This window comes from Zootoca vivipara, chromosome 2 (genome assembly GCF_963506605.1).
Source record: "Zootoca vivipara chromosome 2, rZooViv1.1, whole genome shotgun sequence".
Lineage (NCBI taxonomy): Eukaryota > Metazoa > Chordata > Lepidosauria > Squamata > Lacertidae > Zootoca > Zootoca vivipara.
In genome coordinates, this window is record NC_083277.1 from 37,132,961 (window position 1) to 37,152,929 (window position 19,969).

General features: G+C 41.4%; 1 protein-coding gene across 2 annotated transcripts in view; it reads right to left on the reverse strand.

Annotated features, from left to right (window-relative positions):
* Positions 1-19,969, reverse strand: part of TMCC1 (transmembrane and coiled-coil domain family 1) — a 100,665-nt gene that overhangs the window by 65,160 nt on the left and 15,536 nt on the right. Inside the window, exon 3 of one of the 2 annotated variants that reach the window (XM_035106539.2) lies at positions 17,923-18,170. In XM_035106539.2, the coding sequence (XP_034962430.2) occupies positions 17,923-18,129 (207 nt within the window). In that variant the 5' untranslated portion in view covers positions 18,130-18,170. Of the gene's footprint in view, positions 1-17,922; positions 18,637-19,969 lie in introns of both variants that reach the window. The other variant, XM_035106538.2, reaches the window with a different exon arrangement.

The window sequence follows — 19,969 nt, forward strand, 5'->3', positions numbered from 1 at the left end:
ATCTCCTGTACAAATTACCGTATTTTTCATTCCATAAGACACACTTTTTTCCTCCTTAAAAATAAGAGGAAATGTCTGTGTGTCTTATGGAGCGAATGTGTGGTCCCTGGAGCAGAAATGCCCAGGGGCTAAAGGCAGATCGGTTTTTTAATTGTTTTTTTTTAAAGAAATAGCTAAAGGCTAACAAGAGGAAAAGAGAGTGTTGAAAGGAACCCGCTCAGCAGCTGATTGCAAGAGATCGGGGAGGGAGATAAGGGAGCTAGCTCCCTTCCTGGCCCTTCCCGGCCCCTTGCCTAGGCCTCAATTGTTGTCTGCAGAGGGAGACATGTGACTGGCTGATTAGATTATCTGTCTGGAAACTGTAGAAATGGGTCTCTTTCCTTTCCTAGAGAAGCTGCAGAACTGTGAGTTGAACCCCATAAAACAGGATTTTTTTTCCCCTTCAAGAAAGCAAAATATTTTTTTCTTGTTTTCCTCCTCTAAAAACTATAGCCAGGTGTGTCCTATGGAGCGAAAAATACAGTAAGTTGCATTCTAACTGCTCCTGGACAGAGGGTTGTGTGGCCCAAACTGGGATGGCGGCAGTGTAAATCTTCATTTTCTGCCCTTCCATCAACTCCCATGGGATGAATTTAATTCCGTCTGCATTTCTGGTAGTGTAAGTTACTGCAGGCTCTGTGGACAGGACCAGAGAATGAAGGTAGTTCATTGCAGAGTTCCCTATTTGTTGACTCTTGCCTCAGGCATGCCTTACGGCAGAGGTGAGACCAGCCATGTCCACCTATTACTTACCTGACATTGTATGTGCATTCTGTTCTTTCTTTGCAGCGGGGCTTACATTCAACACTGTTTAATCAGAGTTCCAAAGTGGAGCTGATCCCAGCTGGAAGTGCACCTTGTATTTTCTGCTAATTATAAAAAAACACCAATGGAAGCCCACTGCATTCCAGCAGACATGTGTTTATCTGATGGATACACGTCAGTGACTGAAAGGTGGACACCTATAAAAACTGAGCTACAGAGGATGGTCAGTATTGGATCTTTACAGCTCTTTTCAGACTATGCCAGCCACCACAACTGATGGCAAATACGATTGGATTCTTCTGGTTCAATGGAACTGTCTTCATGGGTGTAGACAGGGGGGGCAGGAGGGGGCAGCTGCCCCCCCCCTAGAAGCAAAAAAATATTGTATTTTACAGACCATAACCAATACTTTGCCCCTCCAAAAACTGAAGTGGAAAGGGCTTTGCTTTAGCAAGAGCAGCTCTCCATTTGCTGGGGGCGGGAACACAGCTGTAACAAAAACACATCAAATAAATAAAGCAAAGTGGCTACCAGTACTTAAGCAGTTAAGACAATGGAGCAGAATATCCCTTCAGGCAAGGTCCACCCTATTCACCCTATTGTTATTCAGTGGGAGTTGTTAATGGGCATTCAGGGATCGCATTAACAGTTCTATTGGCGATTTAATGAGGGTGCAGAGGATTCAATTTGACTAAGGTGGCCCTGCAAGGCTAAAAGGAAGTGAATAAGAAGGGGGGGGGCTGTAGCTTTGATAGACACAGTGATGTTTATAAAAAGCATTGGTGTTCCAGTCTGCCCCTCCTCCTGCATCTGTATACTGTAAATCAGGGGTGGCCACCTCCCAAGAGACTCTGATCTACTCACAGAGTTAAAAACTGGGAGTGATCTACCCCCTTTTGGGGGGTTCAGGTCAAAGCTGTTGAGTTTTTTTAAGGAAGGGAAGCCCTGTTTTGGGGGGTTTAGGTCAAACTTGTTGAGCTTCTTTTAGGAGGGAGGGAGGCCCATTTTTGTTTAGGGCTTCAGGTCATAGTTCAGCTTTTTTTAGGGAGGAGGAAAAATTTGGGTGAGCTTTTTTTAGGGGTGCCAGTGATCTAGCAGTGATCTACCACAGACATCCAGTGATCTACTGGTAGATCACAATCTACCTGTTGGACGTGCCTGCTGTAAATCAAGCAGAGAGAAAGCTGCTTACAAGGCTCCTGTACATCACAGCGTCACCCAGAGGCACCCACAAATGTGAGTTATCCCTCTCTCTATTTCTTCCTTCCTTTCCTCCCTCTTCCATCCTCAATAAAATACTGGGGGGGGGCAGATAAGCCCCACATAGAAAGCCCATCAACATGGGGGGGGGGAAAGACTCTTTAAAATACAGTATTTACCAGTAATTTCTTTTGGGGGGGGAGGCACCTAGGCCTCTAGGAGTTGGCTGCTATGCCTAGGACAATTCAAGAAAGCAGAATCATGCATATGCTATGGTAATATATCAATAGAATCATGGAATTGTAGTCGGAAGGGACCACAAGGGTCATCTAGTCCAACCCCCTGCAATGCAGGAATTTTTCCCCAATGTGGGGCTTGAACCCACAAGATGGTTGAAATATTATGCTGATATGCAGCAACGCCTCGGAGCCATCGAGACTGCGGCCCTGTCTTGCCTCGCCCTCGCCTGCCCTGCCACCCCCTCTCCCCTGCCCGACCCTCCCATCCTCTTGCTGCAGAGTTCCAGCTTCACAGCATCACCCAGAGGCACCCACAAATATGAGGTATCCCTCTCTCTATTATTCCTTCCTTCCCTCCCTCTTCCATCCATAATAAAATACTGGGGGGGGGGCAGATAAGCCCCACATAGAAAGCCCATCAAAATGGGGGGGGGTGACTCTTTCAAATACGGTATTTACCAGTAATTGGGGGGGGGGGGAGAGGCACCTAGGCCTCTAGGATTTGGCTGCTATGCCTAGGAGTAGGACAATTCAAGAAAGCAGAATGATGCATATGCTATGGTAATATATCAATGGAATCATAGAATTGTAGTCGGAAGGGACCACAAGGGTCATCTAGTCCAACCCCCTGCAATGCAGGATTTTTCCCCCAAGGTGGGGCTTGAACCCACAACATGGTTGAAATATTATGCTGATATGCAGCAACGCCTCGGAGCCATCGAGACTGCGGCCGTGCCTTCCCTCGCCCACACCCGCACTGCCACCCCCTCTCGCCTGCCCGACCCTCCCGTCCTCTTGCTGCAGAGTTCCAGCATCACAGCGTCACCCAGAGGCACCCACAAATATGAGTTATCCCTCTCTCTATTTCTTCCTTCCTTCCCTCCCTCTTCCATTCTTAATAAAATATGTGGGGGGGCAGATAAGCCCCACATAGAAAGCCCATCAACATGGGGGGGATGACTCTTTCACATACGGTATTTACTAGTATTTGGGGGGGGGAGGCACCTAGGCCTCTAGGCGTTGGCTGCTATGCCTAGGAGTAGGACAATTCAAGAAAGCAGAATGATGCATATGCTATGGCAATATATCAATAGAATCATAGAATTGTAGTCGGAAGGGACCACAAGGGTCATCTAGTCAAACCCCCTGCAATGCAGGAATTTTTTCCTAAGGTGGGGCTTGAACCCACAACATGGTTGAAATATTATGCTGATATGCAGCAACGCCTCGGAGCCGTCGTGACTGCGGCCGTGCCTTGCCTTGCCCTCGCCCACCCTGTCACCCCCTCTTGCCTGCCCGACCCTCCCGTCCTCTCCAGCCAAGCAGGGTAGCCGCCGCCGTTGCCAGCCCCAGAAGCACAAGGTGGCCGCTGCCGCCACCACGATGTCGTCAGGCCAGCTGGCCCTGTAGCCCCGCCCACGTTCCCACTTTGTGGCCCCGCCCCTGAATGATCATGGCTTGCCCCCCCCCCCTAGTTTTGATCCTGGCTACGCCCTTGACTGTCTTTGCTAAACCACTGAGATGAAAAATCTTCCACATATTTTGTCCTATGTACTTTAAATCATGTTTTAAGTGTCTGGGTATTATTTTATTGGGATTTATTGGGATTGCCCTCAAAAACCATCATCCCAAACAAGTCTTCTCTATTTTTAGATACTGACTTTGACTTATAAGGTGTCTTTTTGCACTGGCTGCTGAAAAGGATCTATGGAAAGGTGCTTTCAGGGGTAGCTATAAATTATCCTGGTGATACAGCAATTTGATTATAATTTGATTATTCATTTTACTGCTTTCTTATCCTTTGTTTTATTGCTTGTTCTTTATCCTTTATTCTGGCTTTGCAATGTTTGTATCTGCAAACATTGATTTGTTGTGGGCCTTGAGCCTGTTTGAATTTTTGCAATGGCCTTTGACCACAGGTAATAAAAGTGTGACCTGACTGACCAGGTTGCCACTGATTAAATACAAGTATTCTGAGCAAGAAAAACGTGTGCTTTTTCTAGTTTTACTCACTGTAAAAAGATATTTCATCACTGTAATATCGTCAAGTGTCTCCTTACAAATATGAAAACCATGGAATATGCCAAACACCCACTTGATTTTAATTTGGGTTGACAGGATTTTGCTTTTGCCTGTTCAAGATAAAAATCACATCAAAACTAAGCACCATAAAAAGAAAGAGATGCTATCCAGGTACAACTGCAAGGACGCAGAACAGCCATCACTAGATGTGCAAAATTTCCAAAAATTGTGAAGCTTTTTCCTGTTCCCACTCCCCCCACGGTAAATAAAATGGAAATTTTGGGGTAAACTGGAAAGTAAGCAATACCATTTAGCACCCTTTACAAGCCGAAAGCCACTTTGCTTCTTTAGGAATATAAAATGTATGATGGTGATTTTGTTGTGAGCACACTAGTTGAGCAAACACCCAAATAATGCTAGCATGTAAAGCAGCATTAGCTCAACAAGAAGAAAACATGCCTTTGGAATCCTAGCCCCAGTTCCTTATCAGCCACCTAGCTGCAAAGCCCCAGGCTTCTGTCATCTTCTAGCCATCAGTGTCCATTACAGAAAACAATGTTATTTCATTTCACAGTAAATAAACTGGATCAGGGGTAGCCAACATGGTACCCTTCAGATGTTTTGGTTATGCTTGCATCATGTTGGCTACCCCTGAACTAGTTACTCATAACTTGGCTTGAACCTTGTTCTGATCAACACTAACGTTTGTTTATTTCTGGCTTCAAATTTCATACACATCCCACTTATTCAGGACTACTACATACCACCACTGTACAGCAATTAACAGCCCGACACTATATATATATATATATATATATATATATATATATATATATATATGGGGAATGTATGAGAAATGAATTCATGGGGAGTGGGAATGTGAAGGAGAAGCATCACCACAATATGAAGTCAATGGGGGGGGGGGGGATCATTCAGAGTATGGATCAAGAAGGCCAGCTGGGCATCAATCAATCCTAACCAGAAAAAGACTACAAACTCCATTTGTCATCTACCACTTTATGCCAAAACATTTTCAGGACAAAAACCTTTAGTCCCTTATTATTATTTTTTCTTCCAGGTCCTGAGTGGTAGGCCTATTCTTGCTTACACATATCACCTATATCCAAATCAGATATTCATCAATGGCAGCAGGCCACATAATGGAGATACAAATCTAAAAACTGACCCTTCCAAAAAACCAGAGTGGTCACTCTGTTTTCCTATCTATTTTGGCTCATTCACCTGCAAAATCTCGCTCTTTCCTTCAATGTTGGGTTCATATTATTATTATTAATCACATATCTCTGCATACACATGACCAGTTCATGCATCTGATAGTGGACTAGGGCAAAAGATTAAGATACCATGTTCTTTTTCACCAATTACAATACAGATTTACCCTTTTCAGAAACAAAGATCTCAGCTTTTTCCCCCTGCTTCTAAAATCAGGGTACATATTAAACTTTAATCATCAAGATCCACTATATTACATATTTCTAAACTAGTTAGCTAGACATTGCCATTACAGGTTTCCAGAGAGGCACAGAGAGTATTTAAAAGGTTAATAGTTCAAGCTTCAGATAAATAACTTTTTAATAGGACATTTAAGCTCTCAGCAGCAGTCTGAGAAGGAAGAAGAGGAGCTAGACCAGGGAAACTGTGTTAACTCTCCCAAACAAATGTGAGGAGGGTGTGGGGATGCACAGCTGATGGAACTCCTGATGTACTAGCAGGACTTGCTGCAATGGCTTCCACTAGGGCGACTACTGGGTTGAATCTGGCCCAATGTGCACTGGTTTCAAATTAAGTAAAGATGCCAAAAGACTGATACAATGCTACAAAACCCATTAGGCTACTTTCACTAGACTGCCACAGGTTTAATACCGGTACCACAACACCCTCACAGTTATTTCTGAAACAGGTTCCAAGTATTTTGATCCAGAAAGTCTTATTGGGTGTAAAATGAGCACACTTTATAAATAAAGCATTCACGGAGCATCAGCACACCGTTTCTTTGCTCCATTTCTTTGAGTTCTTGACATCGAAATGCAGCAAGGCATTATTTTGAAACATGCTTTAGGCAGAATAACAAACCCACAACACATTTCAATGACTCAGGCAATCAACATTCATGAAGCCTAAGGAGAGTGATAAAGACAGTAATGAGGCTTCTAATAATACCAGCAGCCTAAAGAAGACATATGCAACCAGCATTTACAGACATGGAGTCTTCATGTTGCAAACAGGTTATTCAGATCCTCGCCCCACCCCAACAAACTGTGGTGACAGAGTAGAGTCTTTCAGTGGCTCACCAGAAATTAAGTCTAGAACAGTTGCACTCATACACTACAGTCATACTTCAGGTACGCTTCAGTTTAAGTACTCCATGGACCGCCTGGAACGGATTAATCCACTTTCCATTATTTTCAATGGGAAAGTTCACTTCAGGTTAAATACGCTTCAGGTTAAGTACAGACTTCCGGAACCAATTGTGTTTGTAAACCGAGGTACCACTGTATTGCAAAGGAGAGCAGAAGCAATGCAACACATAGCACAGTCTGAAGTTGGCTGCTGCTGCCTTCTGCTGTCCCCACTATCTTCTGCCACCCTTCCTCCCTAACCTGCAGGCCCTGTTTGGAGAGCCATCCATGCCACACTCTAAAGGGTCCCGGAAACAGTCTGGGCCACTGTTCTTGGCCAGAAAGTTAAACTTTCAATAGGATTTGCCGGTAGTCAGAAAGTAGAGGTGGCACGGGTGATGTCTGAGCCCACCTCATCTACAATTCCTTGCTCTTCCCTCAAAAGTTGCATTGAGTCTAGAGGCCTGTTAGGAGTGTCACTAACTGCTTGCCTCTTGTGTTGGCAGATACATAAGAGCAGTTCTGCTACATTAGAACAAACACCTATCTACTTCAGGTGATTCCCGTTTCTCACAGTGTCCTATGGAAAGTCCATAGGAAAAAAACAACCCTCTATTACAGTGGTACCTCGGGTTACAGACGCTTCAGGTTACAGACTCCGCTAACCCAGAAACAGTACCTCGGGTTAAGAACTTTGCTTCAGGATGAGAACAGAAATTGTGCTCTGGCAGTGCAGCGGCAGCAGGAGGCCCCATTAGCTAAAGTGGTACCTCAGGTTAAGAACAGTTTCAGGTTGAGAACGGACCTCCAGAATGAATTAAGTTCTTAACCTGAGGTACCACTGTACTACTTTCCCCCAGCAATTGGTATTCAGTCATGCTGCCTCTGGTTCCTAAGGAAACAGCCATCGTGACAAGTAATCACATATACCATTAATCTGTGAATTTGTTGAATCCCCTTCTAAAGTCATTTAATTGACTGGTAATTCCATATTTACCTATGCAATGTATGTACTCCTTTTTTCTGTCCTGAATCTCCCACCATATTTGGATGACTCTTAGTTTTGTATCAAGAGAAAGTTCCTTTTCTAATGATTCCTAGCATGCAGTACAGTGGAACCTCGGTTTTTGAATATAATCCATTCAACTTCTGAAATGTTCAAAAACCGAGGATCAAAGGGCTGTCAGCAAGTTCAATGGGGAAAATTGAGAAACACACCTCAGAAGCCATTCAACTTCCGAGGAGAGTTTAAAAATGGAAGCATTCACTTCCGGGTTTTTGGTGTTTGGCTTCCTCATAAGCCATTTTTATTTTTATCATCCTAATTTTGGTATAATCATATGCAATTGAGCAAGTTAAAAAGTGACCATCCAAATACAGATCCCTTGGCAACAATCCGACTTCTTCCTTCTGTTGTGAGAACTAATCACTGGCTCCTACTCAGACTCTGCATCTTATAGTTTAACCGGTTACTAAACCATAAGGGGACTCATTGTCTTATCCCGCTACTAGTAAGTTGACTCAGGAGCCCTGGCAAGGGCTTTTGTCAAGGGCTTTTCTGGAAGTCCAAGTACACAAAGTCTATAGCTCCAAACACCCCACTCACGTTTGCTTACTCTTTTACATGTACTTCAAAAGCTGGTGGTAAGAGCAGCACTGCCTAGGTAGTGGAGGGTGGGCAAACAGATGAGAAAACAATCCCTGTCTCACAGAGCATGATAGAATGCCAGCTTCCAATACACTTGCGGTCTCGTGGTCCAAGTGGCAATCCAAATTGGCCATCTTTGGGACGCAGGATGCTGCTAAATCACTATTCTGAAGTAAACATGCATAATATAGACCTTGAATGCCTATTTTTTCTACATCCTGAATACAGAGTACACACAGATGCACACACTACAGTTAAGACAACTGAAATGTTGAGATAAACACACAACTGTCACCTTTTCTGCAGTGGCTCACCATCTGTGGAATGCTCTCCCCAAGGAGACTTGGCCTTCATAATACACCCTTAGGAGCCAGGCAAAAGTACTCTTTTAACTGTGTTTGTGGCAGGTGGTGGTGGGGAATGAGGGTTATTGGTTTGTTTCTCTTCTTGCTTTTATAATGCCTTTTGTAATTTTTTTTATCTTGTATTTTTAGGCTGTGAACCACCCTGAGACCTACAGATGAAGGGCGGTATACAAATTTTGTTGTTGTTTAGTTGTTTAGTCATGTACGACTCTTCGTGACCCCATGGACAAGAGCACACCAGGCACTCCTGACTTCCACTGCCTCCCACAGTTTGGTCAGACTCATGTTGGTAGCTTCTATGACACTGTCCAACCATCTCATCCTCTGTCATCCCCTTCTCCTTGTGCCCGCCATCTTTCCCAACATCAGGGCCTTTTCCAGGGAGTCTTCTCTTCTCATGAGGTGGCCAAAGTATTGGAGCCTCAGCTTCAGGATCTGTCCTTCCAGTGAGCACTCGGGGCTGATTTCCTTCAGAATGGAGAGGTTTGATCTTCTTGCAGTCCATGGGACTCTCAAGAGTCTCCTCCAGCACCATAATTCAAAAGCATCAATTCTTCGGCAATCAGCCTTTTTTGTGGTCCAGCTCTCACTTCCATACATCACTACTGGGAAAACCATAGCTTTAACTATACGGACCTTTGTCGGCAAGGTGATGTCTCTGTTTTTTAAGATGCTGTCTAGGTTTATAATAATAGTCCGTTTTATTATCATTTATAAAAAGCAACGGAAGTCCTTGTTAAATGTTACAAATTAATGCTGTATTAAATAAGAAAGCTGAGCAATTAAGTTACAGAAGTGGAAAACGCTCTAGTTTCATAAACTACAAGAATCTCAAAAGAAGAAGAATGTAAGGTAACCACTATCAACAAACTGTGCAAAATGTCCGTGTTATGGGAGATGCATTACATGATTCCAATTAATTCACTGCAAGCAGATTAAGGGCACACAGGATTGCAGCCTAAATCAAATTAGCATATTATAACTGAGACTTGAGTGAGACATCACAGGCCATACTGCAAGCTTGTTAAAGTATTAATGTGTGTTGCATAAATTAATAAATCCAAGGAGTTACTGAGTTAGTGTAAACGAAAATTCATTCAATGTACATTCTATTGACACTGCAAGAGTATTCCAGGTGGGTAAAAGGGTCGCAGGTGGCGCTGTGGTCTAAACCACTGAGCCTTGGGCTTGCTGATCGGAAGGCCGGCGGTTCAAATCCCCGCAACAGAGTGAGCTCCCATTGCTCAGTCCCTGCTCCTGCCAACCTAGCAGTTCGAAAGCATGAAGTGCAAGTAGATAGGCACCACTCCAGCGGGAAGGTAAACGGCGTTTCCGTGCGCTGTTCTGGTTCACCAAAAGCGGCTTAGTCATGCTGGCCACATGACCCGGAAGCTGTCTGTGGACAAACGCCGGCTTCCTTGGCCTATAGAGCGAGAGGAGCACCGCAACCCCAGAGTCGTTCGCGACTGGACCTAACAGTCAGGGGTACCTTTACCTTTTTAAAAGGTAAAAGTTAAGTATTATTAATCACAAGGATATGCATTAACTATATATGAGCTCTAACTGATATTTTAGGCAATGCAGCAGTTGATATTATGAGTACTCTTTAAAATGCACAGACCTATATGATGTTTGGGTGGATATTTTCAGTTTGAGTCTGGCTTACCCAAAGTGTTGTGGGGCATATTCTATGTAATATATACAAGCTTGGTTTAATGACTTACCTCTACCGTAAAAAAAATGGAAAACTGACTACAGCTGTCAAATAACATAAGAGAAATGCATAGGCATATTTACATTCCGCCTTTATGCAAGCGGGCAAAGAATCACTTCTCCTCCCCAAAATTTTTAAGTTGTTATCAAACCAACTATTGGAAGTCATGATTTAGCTATATTACCATTCTACATTAGCTATAACATTAGTCATTTGAAACAGAGAGATAAAAAGGTCCACAGCACCCTCTATTGGCAAAATGTTAAAGTTTGAGAAGTCTCTCCGATTCATTTTTCTTCTGTGAGAACAGCAGTCACTTAAGAGAAATGTTCTGAGGCTAGGAAATGGAATTCAGGTCAACTGCCTCGTGGTTTTAAGTAAATAATATTTCACATCCAAGTTGTGGTAGTAAATTCTGCACAGCAAAATATTCAGTTTGCCATGCAGAAACTGCTGTTTCAAGGGGTGGGATATAGCCTATTGTTTTGCTATTTATAGCCATTGTTCCTCTAATCCAATGCTGTCTTAACAAAAGCCATAGCTTTCAAATATTTTTCAAAATAGACATATAAATCACAAACTTTAAGAAAAAGTATACATAATAAAATTACATGATTGGGTATACTTGCTGAAACAGAAGTATTTTTAGTTTGTGTTGTATATGCACAGCTGCATGACTTCTCTCTTTGCCCCCTCCACAAGCACTATAGCTAAGAACTGAAATTGGTTCTGAAGCCAAGTTCTGGTACAAGTTGAAGTCTAGCCTAAGTTTTCTTTTTGTTTTGTTTTTATAACTATTTTCCAACTGCACAAATTCCTCATCAGTCACTCCACACTTTAAAAAAAAGGCTGAACATGCTTTACTACTTGCTTACACCCTGCATCAGTGGCAGTTTCTCCACGGGAGTCCGTAGTTCTTATCTACAATACAGTGATGATTCATTTATCAATCTGCCTTAGTTCAGCAACTTAACAGGCACAAAAAAGAATACAAGGATACAAATACAGCAAAGCATAATCTTCCCAGAGATGAATGTAGAGAAAAAGAGATACCAGCCCAAAAGAAGGTGGTGTTTTAATATGGTCTGGGCAGTTTAAGTACAGGTACTGAGCCTGGCGTGCTCTGGTCCATGAGGTCACGAAGAGTCGGACACGACTGAACGACTAAACAACAACAACTGAGCACATTCCACCTTTATATAATTTGTGTACATGCTGTCCCTGATTTTGCCTGTAATTTAAGTGCTTTATAAACACATATGCCTAATGTGTCTAACCACCACCCCCTTTTCCAACTGCACATTATCAGCTTACCAACAGCACAATTTTTCTCCCAAATGCACATTTTGTCTCCAACTGCACACTAATAAAAACCTTGGCCTAGCCAGCACATCAGAGAACATTATACCTCTGTGTGCATTTGTCATGTGTGCAGGCATTTACCTTCTGACCATGGGACTACACTTGAATTCTTAACTGGCTAAATAGCTCAGAGTCTGAAATATTTCCTACTGTGAGCCTATTTGTTTATTGCAAAGAAAGAATATGGAAAGTCTACCTACACACACCTCAACCATTGCATGTTGTTCCTAATAGCCCATACTCTTACATCTTGTATTCATTGATCCAGTAATAGTGCCTAGTATATACAAGGTCTCTTTGCACAATTCAAAGACAGAGATTTATGTCAGCTTGTAATGCAATCTTGCAGTTCTGAGACAGCCTTATCAACATGCAATTAGCCCACTTACTGCCATCTAAACATTTCTTATCTTGCTCCAACACACAACAATGCAATCCTATCTCTGTACAAGGCAACAACACTTCATTTGTGCATTTTAAATAAAATGAACTCTTATTAACCAAGATATCTACTCCAAATTCTGATTTGAAAAATGTGAAGCTAGCTTTGTACCTCCCACATTCACTATTACAGGGATATATCCAGTGCTTTTTTTCCTGGGGGTACGCAGGGGTACACCTACCCCTAAATATTTTGTGAATTTAAGTTTGGCCTCATTGAGGGGCAGTATTTTAATATGAGTAGGAAAATGACAGTACCAATAAACATTTTTTTAAGGAAAATAGGACTGCATATATCTATGGTACACATACGTGTGTGTGTACACACACACACACACACAGAGAGAGTGCTATGTTTTTTCCTTTGACAGAACTGTATGAAATTTGCATGCATGGTAGCCACTCAAGAGCAGATAATGTGAGTCAAACACCAGGTAGTTTGTGCTGGACACCTTTAAAGCTTGATTTAAAAGAAAGAAAGAAAAAGAAAGAGCACTTTAACACAGAAATTTTTAAATATTCTCTTAACTTACATCATCACCCTCTGATCCTTGGCTATCCCGATCTTCTTCCATGACTCTTCTGTTAGTTTCATTAGTGTTTCAATTCATCACTATACCAACATTGGCCATTTAAACTTTTCACAGACTCATGCTCTAGTCTTCGCTGCTTCTCTAGTCTATAGGCTACAAGGTAGTCTAGTAAACCTCTAAGGAGCAGGGATAAAAAACAGCACACACTCATTGCTTTGGGTTTCAATTGACCAAACAGGCCTGTTCTGCAGCACACTGCCCATGCCAAGTGTCCTTTCAAGAACTAGTAAAATCCATCATGCAAGTTTTAATAATTAAGATTGCTTATCAAGCTTTCCGTAGTTTAACCTCGCCAGAATACAGGTAATTTGGAAGTTAGAGCTCTCTCTTTTCCATCACAACTGAAAGAATCTCCAGAAACTGGTCTGCAGAATTCTTATTCTACAAAAGGATTCCATTTAACTGTCCCTCTTTTAAAGTGACCACTACCTCCTATGAGAAACATTTTATAATTCATGTGTTTAAAAACCACCTGTACAACAAATACATCCATTATACTTGGACAAGACAATATTCCAGAGCTTAGGGTGAGGAAACAAGCTGGGAGATGGCTTGAACGCAAGTGGAGGAAAGATCTGAATGAATGCAACTGAACAACAGTAAGGGCTCATTATCGAGCCTACCTGTGGCAGTGAAAGCAGCAAAGAAGGCATAATTTGCTGCCTCCATTGCATCCTCATTATGTCATCTGGCAGCACTTTTCTGGGTTGTATGGGCGCCTTTTACAGGCTGGCCCAAAGGAGGTGAAAGAACCAACAGTAGCTTGCTGTGACTTGAAACAAAAAATAAAATAAAAATCCTTCCAGTAGCACCTTAGAGACCAACTAAGTTTGTCATAGGTACAGTATGAGCTTTCGTGTGCATGCACACTTCTTCAGATACACTGAAACAGAAGTCACCAGACCCTTATGTATAGTCAGAAGAGGGTGGGGAGGGGTATTACTCAGAAGGGTGGTGGAAATGGGTGATTGGCTGATAGGAGTGGTAAACCTGTTGACGACTGTTAACAACTGCAATTGGTCTTGAAAGAAAAAGCAAGGGGTGAGATGGCTAAAGATAGCTTTTATATTAATTTAGACTACACACACATACAGGGAAGATACATGCTATAAGCACTGATGCATCATTTTAGATTACCAAAGGAATCACTCTGGAACTCGTAGGACAACCACCACCAGATCAAACCTGCCACATGGCTTTTCCTTTGCCACTACACCGTTTAACAACCAGCCACACCACAGACACCATGGAAAGGAGACAGCAATCTTTCATTAATGTGCCTTGACCAGCTGTTGTCAGATACAAGCTTCCTAAAGATGACATTCCAGTAGAACCAGCAGAGAGAGTATAGCTCCTTCCTATAGACTGCTAGCACCAGTTATATGCTACACTACTTGAATGAGTCACTTTGGCACTTCTTGTATGAGTCACTTTGGCTTTATTTCTTTAAAATGCAGTTTTTATGATCACCTAGCATACTGTATTTTCAAACGTTAAATGCTACAGATAACATCCAACATTAACCATACTTAGAATACATAGAGATCAGTAAGTCCACTGATTTCAAGGATCTGCTCCAAGTATCACCCTATGGCTGCAATCCTATAAAGAAATACAGTATTGGGCTGTAAGTCCCATTGAACTCAACAGGATTTACATTTGAGTAGTTGTGCAGGATTGCGCTGCAAATCAGTTTACCGCAGCACAAAGCTTTGTAAGCAAGAGTAAGTGGATTATAACAATTAGGGTAAAAGTTTAACTCTCTGGTGCTTATCAAGCTTTAATTAGTACAAATCAGTTAAATTTACAGGGCCACAGGAATCTTGCTGTTGCTGGAATAGAATGCAGTTAATCTGTTGAAAATCCGTCTCAAATCCAGGTTAGTTTAAAGGTAACTTTGAACAAACTTTCCTGAATTGGATTTTGTTTGCTCAGAGTCAACGGGTCATGGTCTTCAAGTTCAGCTGTATAACTGTACTGAGCATCAATAATGAACACTGGTTTCATATGTATGCTAATGCATAAAACAGAAAACACAAAAAATGCAAGTATCTCACATTTTCCATAAAACATTAAAGATAGTGTCAGAACAGCCACCTACAATAGGATATGTATTTTTGATAAGAATACTAAGTTTAATCTGAAATTCAAATGAATTTCAAACACTTCAAGCTCAGCTGGTACAGCAGGATACTCTTAACTTCAGGGCTGTGGATTTGAGCCCCACACTGAGCGACTAGATGCTCCTTATAAATTAAAATTTATAATAATAATAATAATAATATTACTACTACTACTACTACTACTACTATTGTGGTCCATTCCAACTTTATAATTCTATGATTCTATGAATACTGCTCAGTTCTATCTTATACCACAGTTGTTTAGAACTCTTTACTGTGCTGAATTAAGATAGCATGACATAGTTATAATTGCAGGTAGGTAGCCGTGTTGGTCTGGCGTAGTCGAAACAAAAAATAAAAAAATTCCTTCCAGTAGCACCTTAGAGACCAACTAAGTTTGTCATAGGTATGAGCTTTCGTGTGCAGTGTGCATGCACCCGAAAGCTCATACCTATGACAAACTTAGTTGGTCTCTAAGGTGCTATTGGAAGGAATTTTTTTATTTTTTGTTATGACATCGTTATGTCACTGTCAATAAAGAAAGAATGCAGAATGTCTTTTTCTATTCATTTATTTATTTTAAAAGGCTACCAAGACGGGCTCTGTCTAAAGCTTGCAAAAGTACCAGTATCTTTGTTCCATATTGATGTGTGGGTTCTGATTTTTTTTGGAGAAAAGTATTTCTATGTTAGCACACTAAGTTTTAGGGAGCTGCATTTTGAGGGGGGGGAATGACAGAATTTAATATGAAGCATTTATTTACTTATACCATACACAGTGAGGAATGCCTCACTTCACCAAAATCCACTCAACACTCTACTACCCAGTTTGCCATAATGTCTTTGGAAGGACAGAATCAACTTTTGTCTGAGACAATAAAAGTCTACACCTAGCTCTTCATGAATGATGCCACTACAACTCATATAATATAACAAGACACATAGGAACATCTCTTATGTTCCTTATCATTTCTATGCAATATAATGTATCACATTTGGATACAGTCTGTTCTTGTTTCATAGTATTAGGCAAGAACTATGAAGAGCCTTCCCAACCAATCAGAAGAAAGCATTTCAATCTGAGCCAATCAGTTGCATGTATTTGCGAGTTACTTGATGCTCTTCTCTGAGGCCGAGGTACTTTTTCTTCCATTTGCAAGCAGAAGATTAAAGCAGCCACAAGCACAAGCCTTTCTTCTTTTCTTTTCTATGGCTAGCCAGCCTACCAGTCTTTGTAATCAGCGATGTATCTATGTGAGTTGTTTAATTGTTTATTGTTTAATTTCTACGTTCATCATTGTCACACACATGCACACTCAAACACACATTTCAATGAGAGGAGTGGTGGCAAACTATCCCAAAAACACATTTGACTGGTGGGAAGGAGGGCGGAGAACCTGGCTTATTCATGGCCAAGACTGGGCCCTTTTTAATTATTAGGGGGAACGGGAGGGGGAAGTGTTTCCTGGTGGCATGTTTGGCTGACATCATAAGCATGGAGTGGGGGAAGAAAATCTGGTTTCCTTCATTGGCTGGACCAGGCCTTTTTATTTATATTCTCTTCACAATCAAAACCAACCACCTTTACAAAATGTTAACAGTTAAAGTCTTGTCTTGCTACTAAAAAGTGGTGAGGACGGGTGCGTACTTTTGGGTTGCAGATATGCTTAAAAATAAGGCGTTGTTTCAGTCCTCTCCACTCCACAAGAGCAACTCAAGGAAATGCTAATGTCCATACTTTCATGATTGATAAAAAGGTGTGCAAAACACAGAGCAGAGTATCTTTACCTTGCCAAGCAAGGCTGATGTTCATAATTACTGTCTCACAGTGGCCTTCTTTTATTGAAATGTGTTCCATCTCATCTATGCATCCATAAAGAAAACCTCCACACACACACACAAGTTAACTTGGAATTACAGTAGTACACTTCCATATAATACACAATAGATCAGTAACTATGAGTCCATGCTTTAAGAGTCTGTTCCACTCCAACCTGTCCTCTTCCCGACTGCAACACACTTGCCTCTTCTCTCCCAAATTCATTAGCTTAATTTCCTGTTTCTTCAGTTTTGCTTCCTCCACCTATGTTGAAGAGTACTGATGATCCCCATATCAATGCACCCTACCCCATAGGCTTCCCTGCCTCATCACCTCACTCAGTCTGCTGTTGTACTTGCGTAATTTCCCCTGTTGTGATAGCCACTGCATTGTTACAAGTTTCCAACATATCCTTTTATAACTTTTCATTAGATATCTGAACAGGAAGCACTGCTCATTAACTAAACCAAATGGAATTAATTGGGAAACACAGAGATGACTGCACTGACTTTAGGGCTAACAGTTCCATTCCTCAATTTCAACAAGATATGGAACCACCACTTCCTGCCCTCTCCCTTCAAAAAAGAACTGTCACATAGATCTTTCTGCGTACCTTCTATACTGCAGACCAAAATATTTCATACCCAGAACCAAGTTTATCTAATGAAACAATAAGCTTCAATATGGCTCAATACATTTTTTTCAATCAAATGTTATTAAAAGTTTTCAACATAAAATACAATAAAAAGCACACTATAAAGAACACTACTGTATACACAGCAGCAACTTGCACAGTTGGAATTGCATACTACCATTTACCTCTTGGCCATACAGATCCTGACACCTTAAATTTAATCCAATGCTGGACTTACTGGAGAAAAAAAAGTCAATTATTATGTGCAAAGCAGTCTACTTGGGAGATTCTGCTACTTCCACAAGCTAAACAACTTCTAAAAATAAAAAAGTAAGTCAGCATCTACTGTTCTTTATTGCCAACAAGCTGTTGCATTAGAGAGCTGGTTTGCAGTCATCTTCCCTTATTACCAGTGCAGCAAGAACTTTATACCATGTTCTTCTTTATTCAGGTACATGGCTTTCAAGGAAATATACATACTGTATAGATATACACACACATATATTTATTGCCCTTGCTACTATATTCAATGCTGATTTTTTCAAAGAAATGCTTCAGCATCCAACAAGAAAATACACCTTGCTATAAACAGAACTCACCCGATCTGCTGATGCAAACTCTTCACCAGCTAGACAGATAGGAGAAGCCATCTCCAGCACAGACATATTAGTAGGGGCATCAGTAGTTGATGAGGACCTGGGCCGGCCTGAATGAATATCCTGGAGAGACTTCCTGTTGATTTGGGGGCTTCCCTTTGGCGGCTCTGTCTTGCCCCGCCTGCTATGCAAGCTTGTTCCTCTCTTCATTTTAGGTGGCACTCTGATTTGTTGGAGAACTCTGTTCAGAGCTGTGGGGTGGGTAGAGACACCATCAATTTCAGCACATGTGCTTTGATTTTCCAATTCCGTTTCAAGCTCCAAATCAACCTGAGCTTGCTGAACATCATGGGGAGACACTGAGGACCTCCTACGTTGATGCTGGAAGAGATGCTTCAACCCTTGACCAATCACATTAATATTCTCCAAGGCATTGTGGGTAATTTTGGATAGCTTTTGCTCCGATTCATGCTGCCTTTTGGTCTCTGGATCTTGAGATTTTCCTCCAAGGTCAGGATCATCATAGAGTTGTTCACTACCAGAAGGCTCCATCAGATGACACCAAGCAAGTTTATTTGACAAGTCAGACACAGATGTTCTGTGCCCTTAAATTTTGTTTTTGCTGAAAAATGCCAAGATTGTCAGCCAATAAAGTGTGCAATTGCTTCAAGAGTGAATACACATGCAGCTGTGCCACGGTGGTCTCATGCTTATTTACTGTTAAAACAAAAAAACTAGGGTTACACATCATGCACAGATTAAGGTTATTCACAGTGGAAAAACATGCAGCTAGTTTACTCGCTTCTCAATCCTCAACTTTTCAAGCATTTTTTTACCATGGGGATTAAGTGCATTTCCATTGCAGGTGGAACACAACAAAGCTTATGAAAAAATATTCCAAGACCAAACTGCAAACCAAATGCTATATTAAATATAGAAAATATACCTCCCTACCAGCAGAGTTGGTATACTGGAAAGCAAGGAAGATTTTGTCAAAGCCGTAGCAAGCATACCCCAAGTTTTTAATATGTGTTGTGCTACATGAGGCTGGATTTGGCAGCTTATCACCATGGTATTCAAGGAAAGGCAATGTAACTCAACACATTGCTCTATATTTCTAATAAATTTTATGTTATTACAAACTAAAAAAATGGGAAAAAGCAAAGTATCTTCTTTCAGGCAACGACCAGAAGCAGGGACCAGATTCCACATTCCCAGCGCTAAAATATTTTGTAGGTACCAAAGGCCATTAGCAAAGGCTCTCTCAGGAATCTCAAATGTCTAAAATGACTGGTTCTTGTAGACATGGGCAGCAGAATGGCAGCAGCATTAAAAGTGGGTCTTGTTGAGACTCACAGGAACAGATAACACAACCTGCTCCTTCAAGTATATTGCTTCAGGTAAGTGGAAAAGGCAAACAGCTACAATTATGTCACACTACAGGCATGTAGCTGAGGAAGTAAGCAAGTATTCAAAACAACTTGAATACCAAGAAAGGGAGCATTAATAAAGGTAACAATAACTGAACACCCTTGTAATAGGCTTGTTGTGAATGTGATTAAGTGCGAATCACATGCATAAGCTGTGTAAGATGATAAAATGGATCATACAAATGAAGCTCATTCTTGGCAGATCCTGCATGAATTTTGAGAGAAGTTGATAGAGATATATGATGTTTAGACTGGAGAAAACATCCAACAGAACATAATTAAGAGCCATTATGATGATCAGGACACATCTTGGATCTGGTTTGGAAGTCTGTTTTGCCAGTCCTAATACTTGAACCCATGACCCTGGGATTAAGTGTTTAATGCTCTACCAATTGAGCTATGCTGCAAAAGCAAAAACTCTAGCACCTTTGCTACCCTTCTCAGGCACACTGTACAATATAGTGACCCACTGGAAATAAAGCCATCCCAAATTCTACAATTGTGATGTAACATGTTGCAAGTTCTCTTAATAGACTGAAAATTGGACTACCACTATTTTAGCCAACAAAAAATAAGCAGGGGCATCGTACACATTTTAAAACTTAATGATACAGTATTAA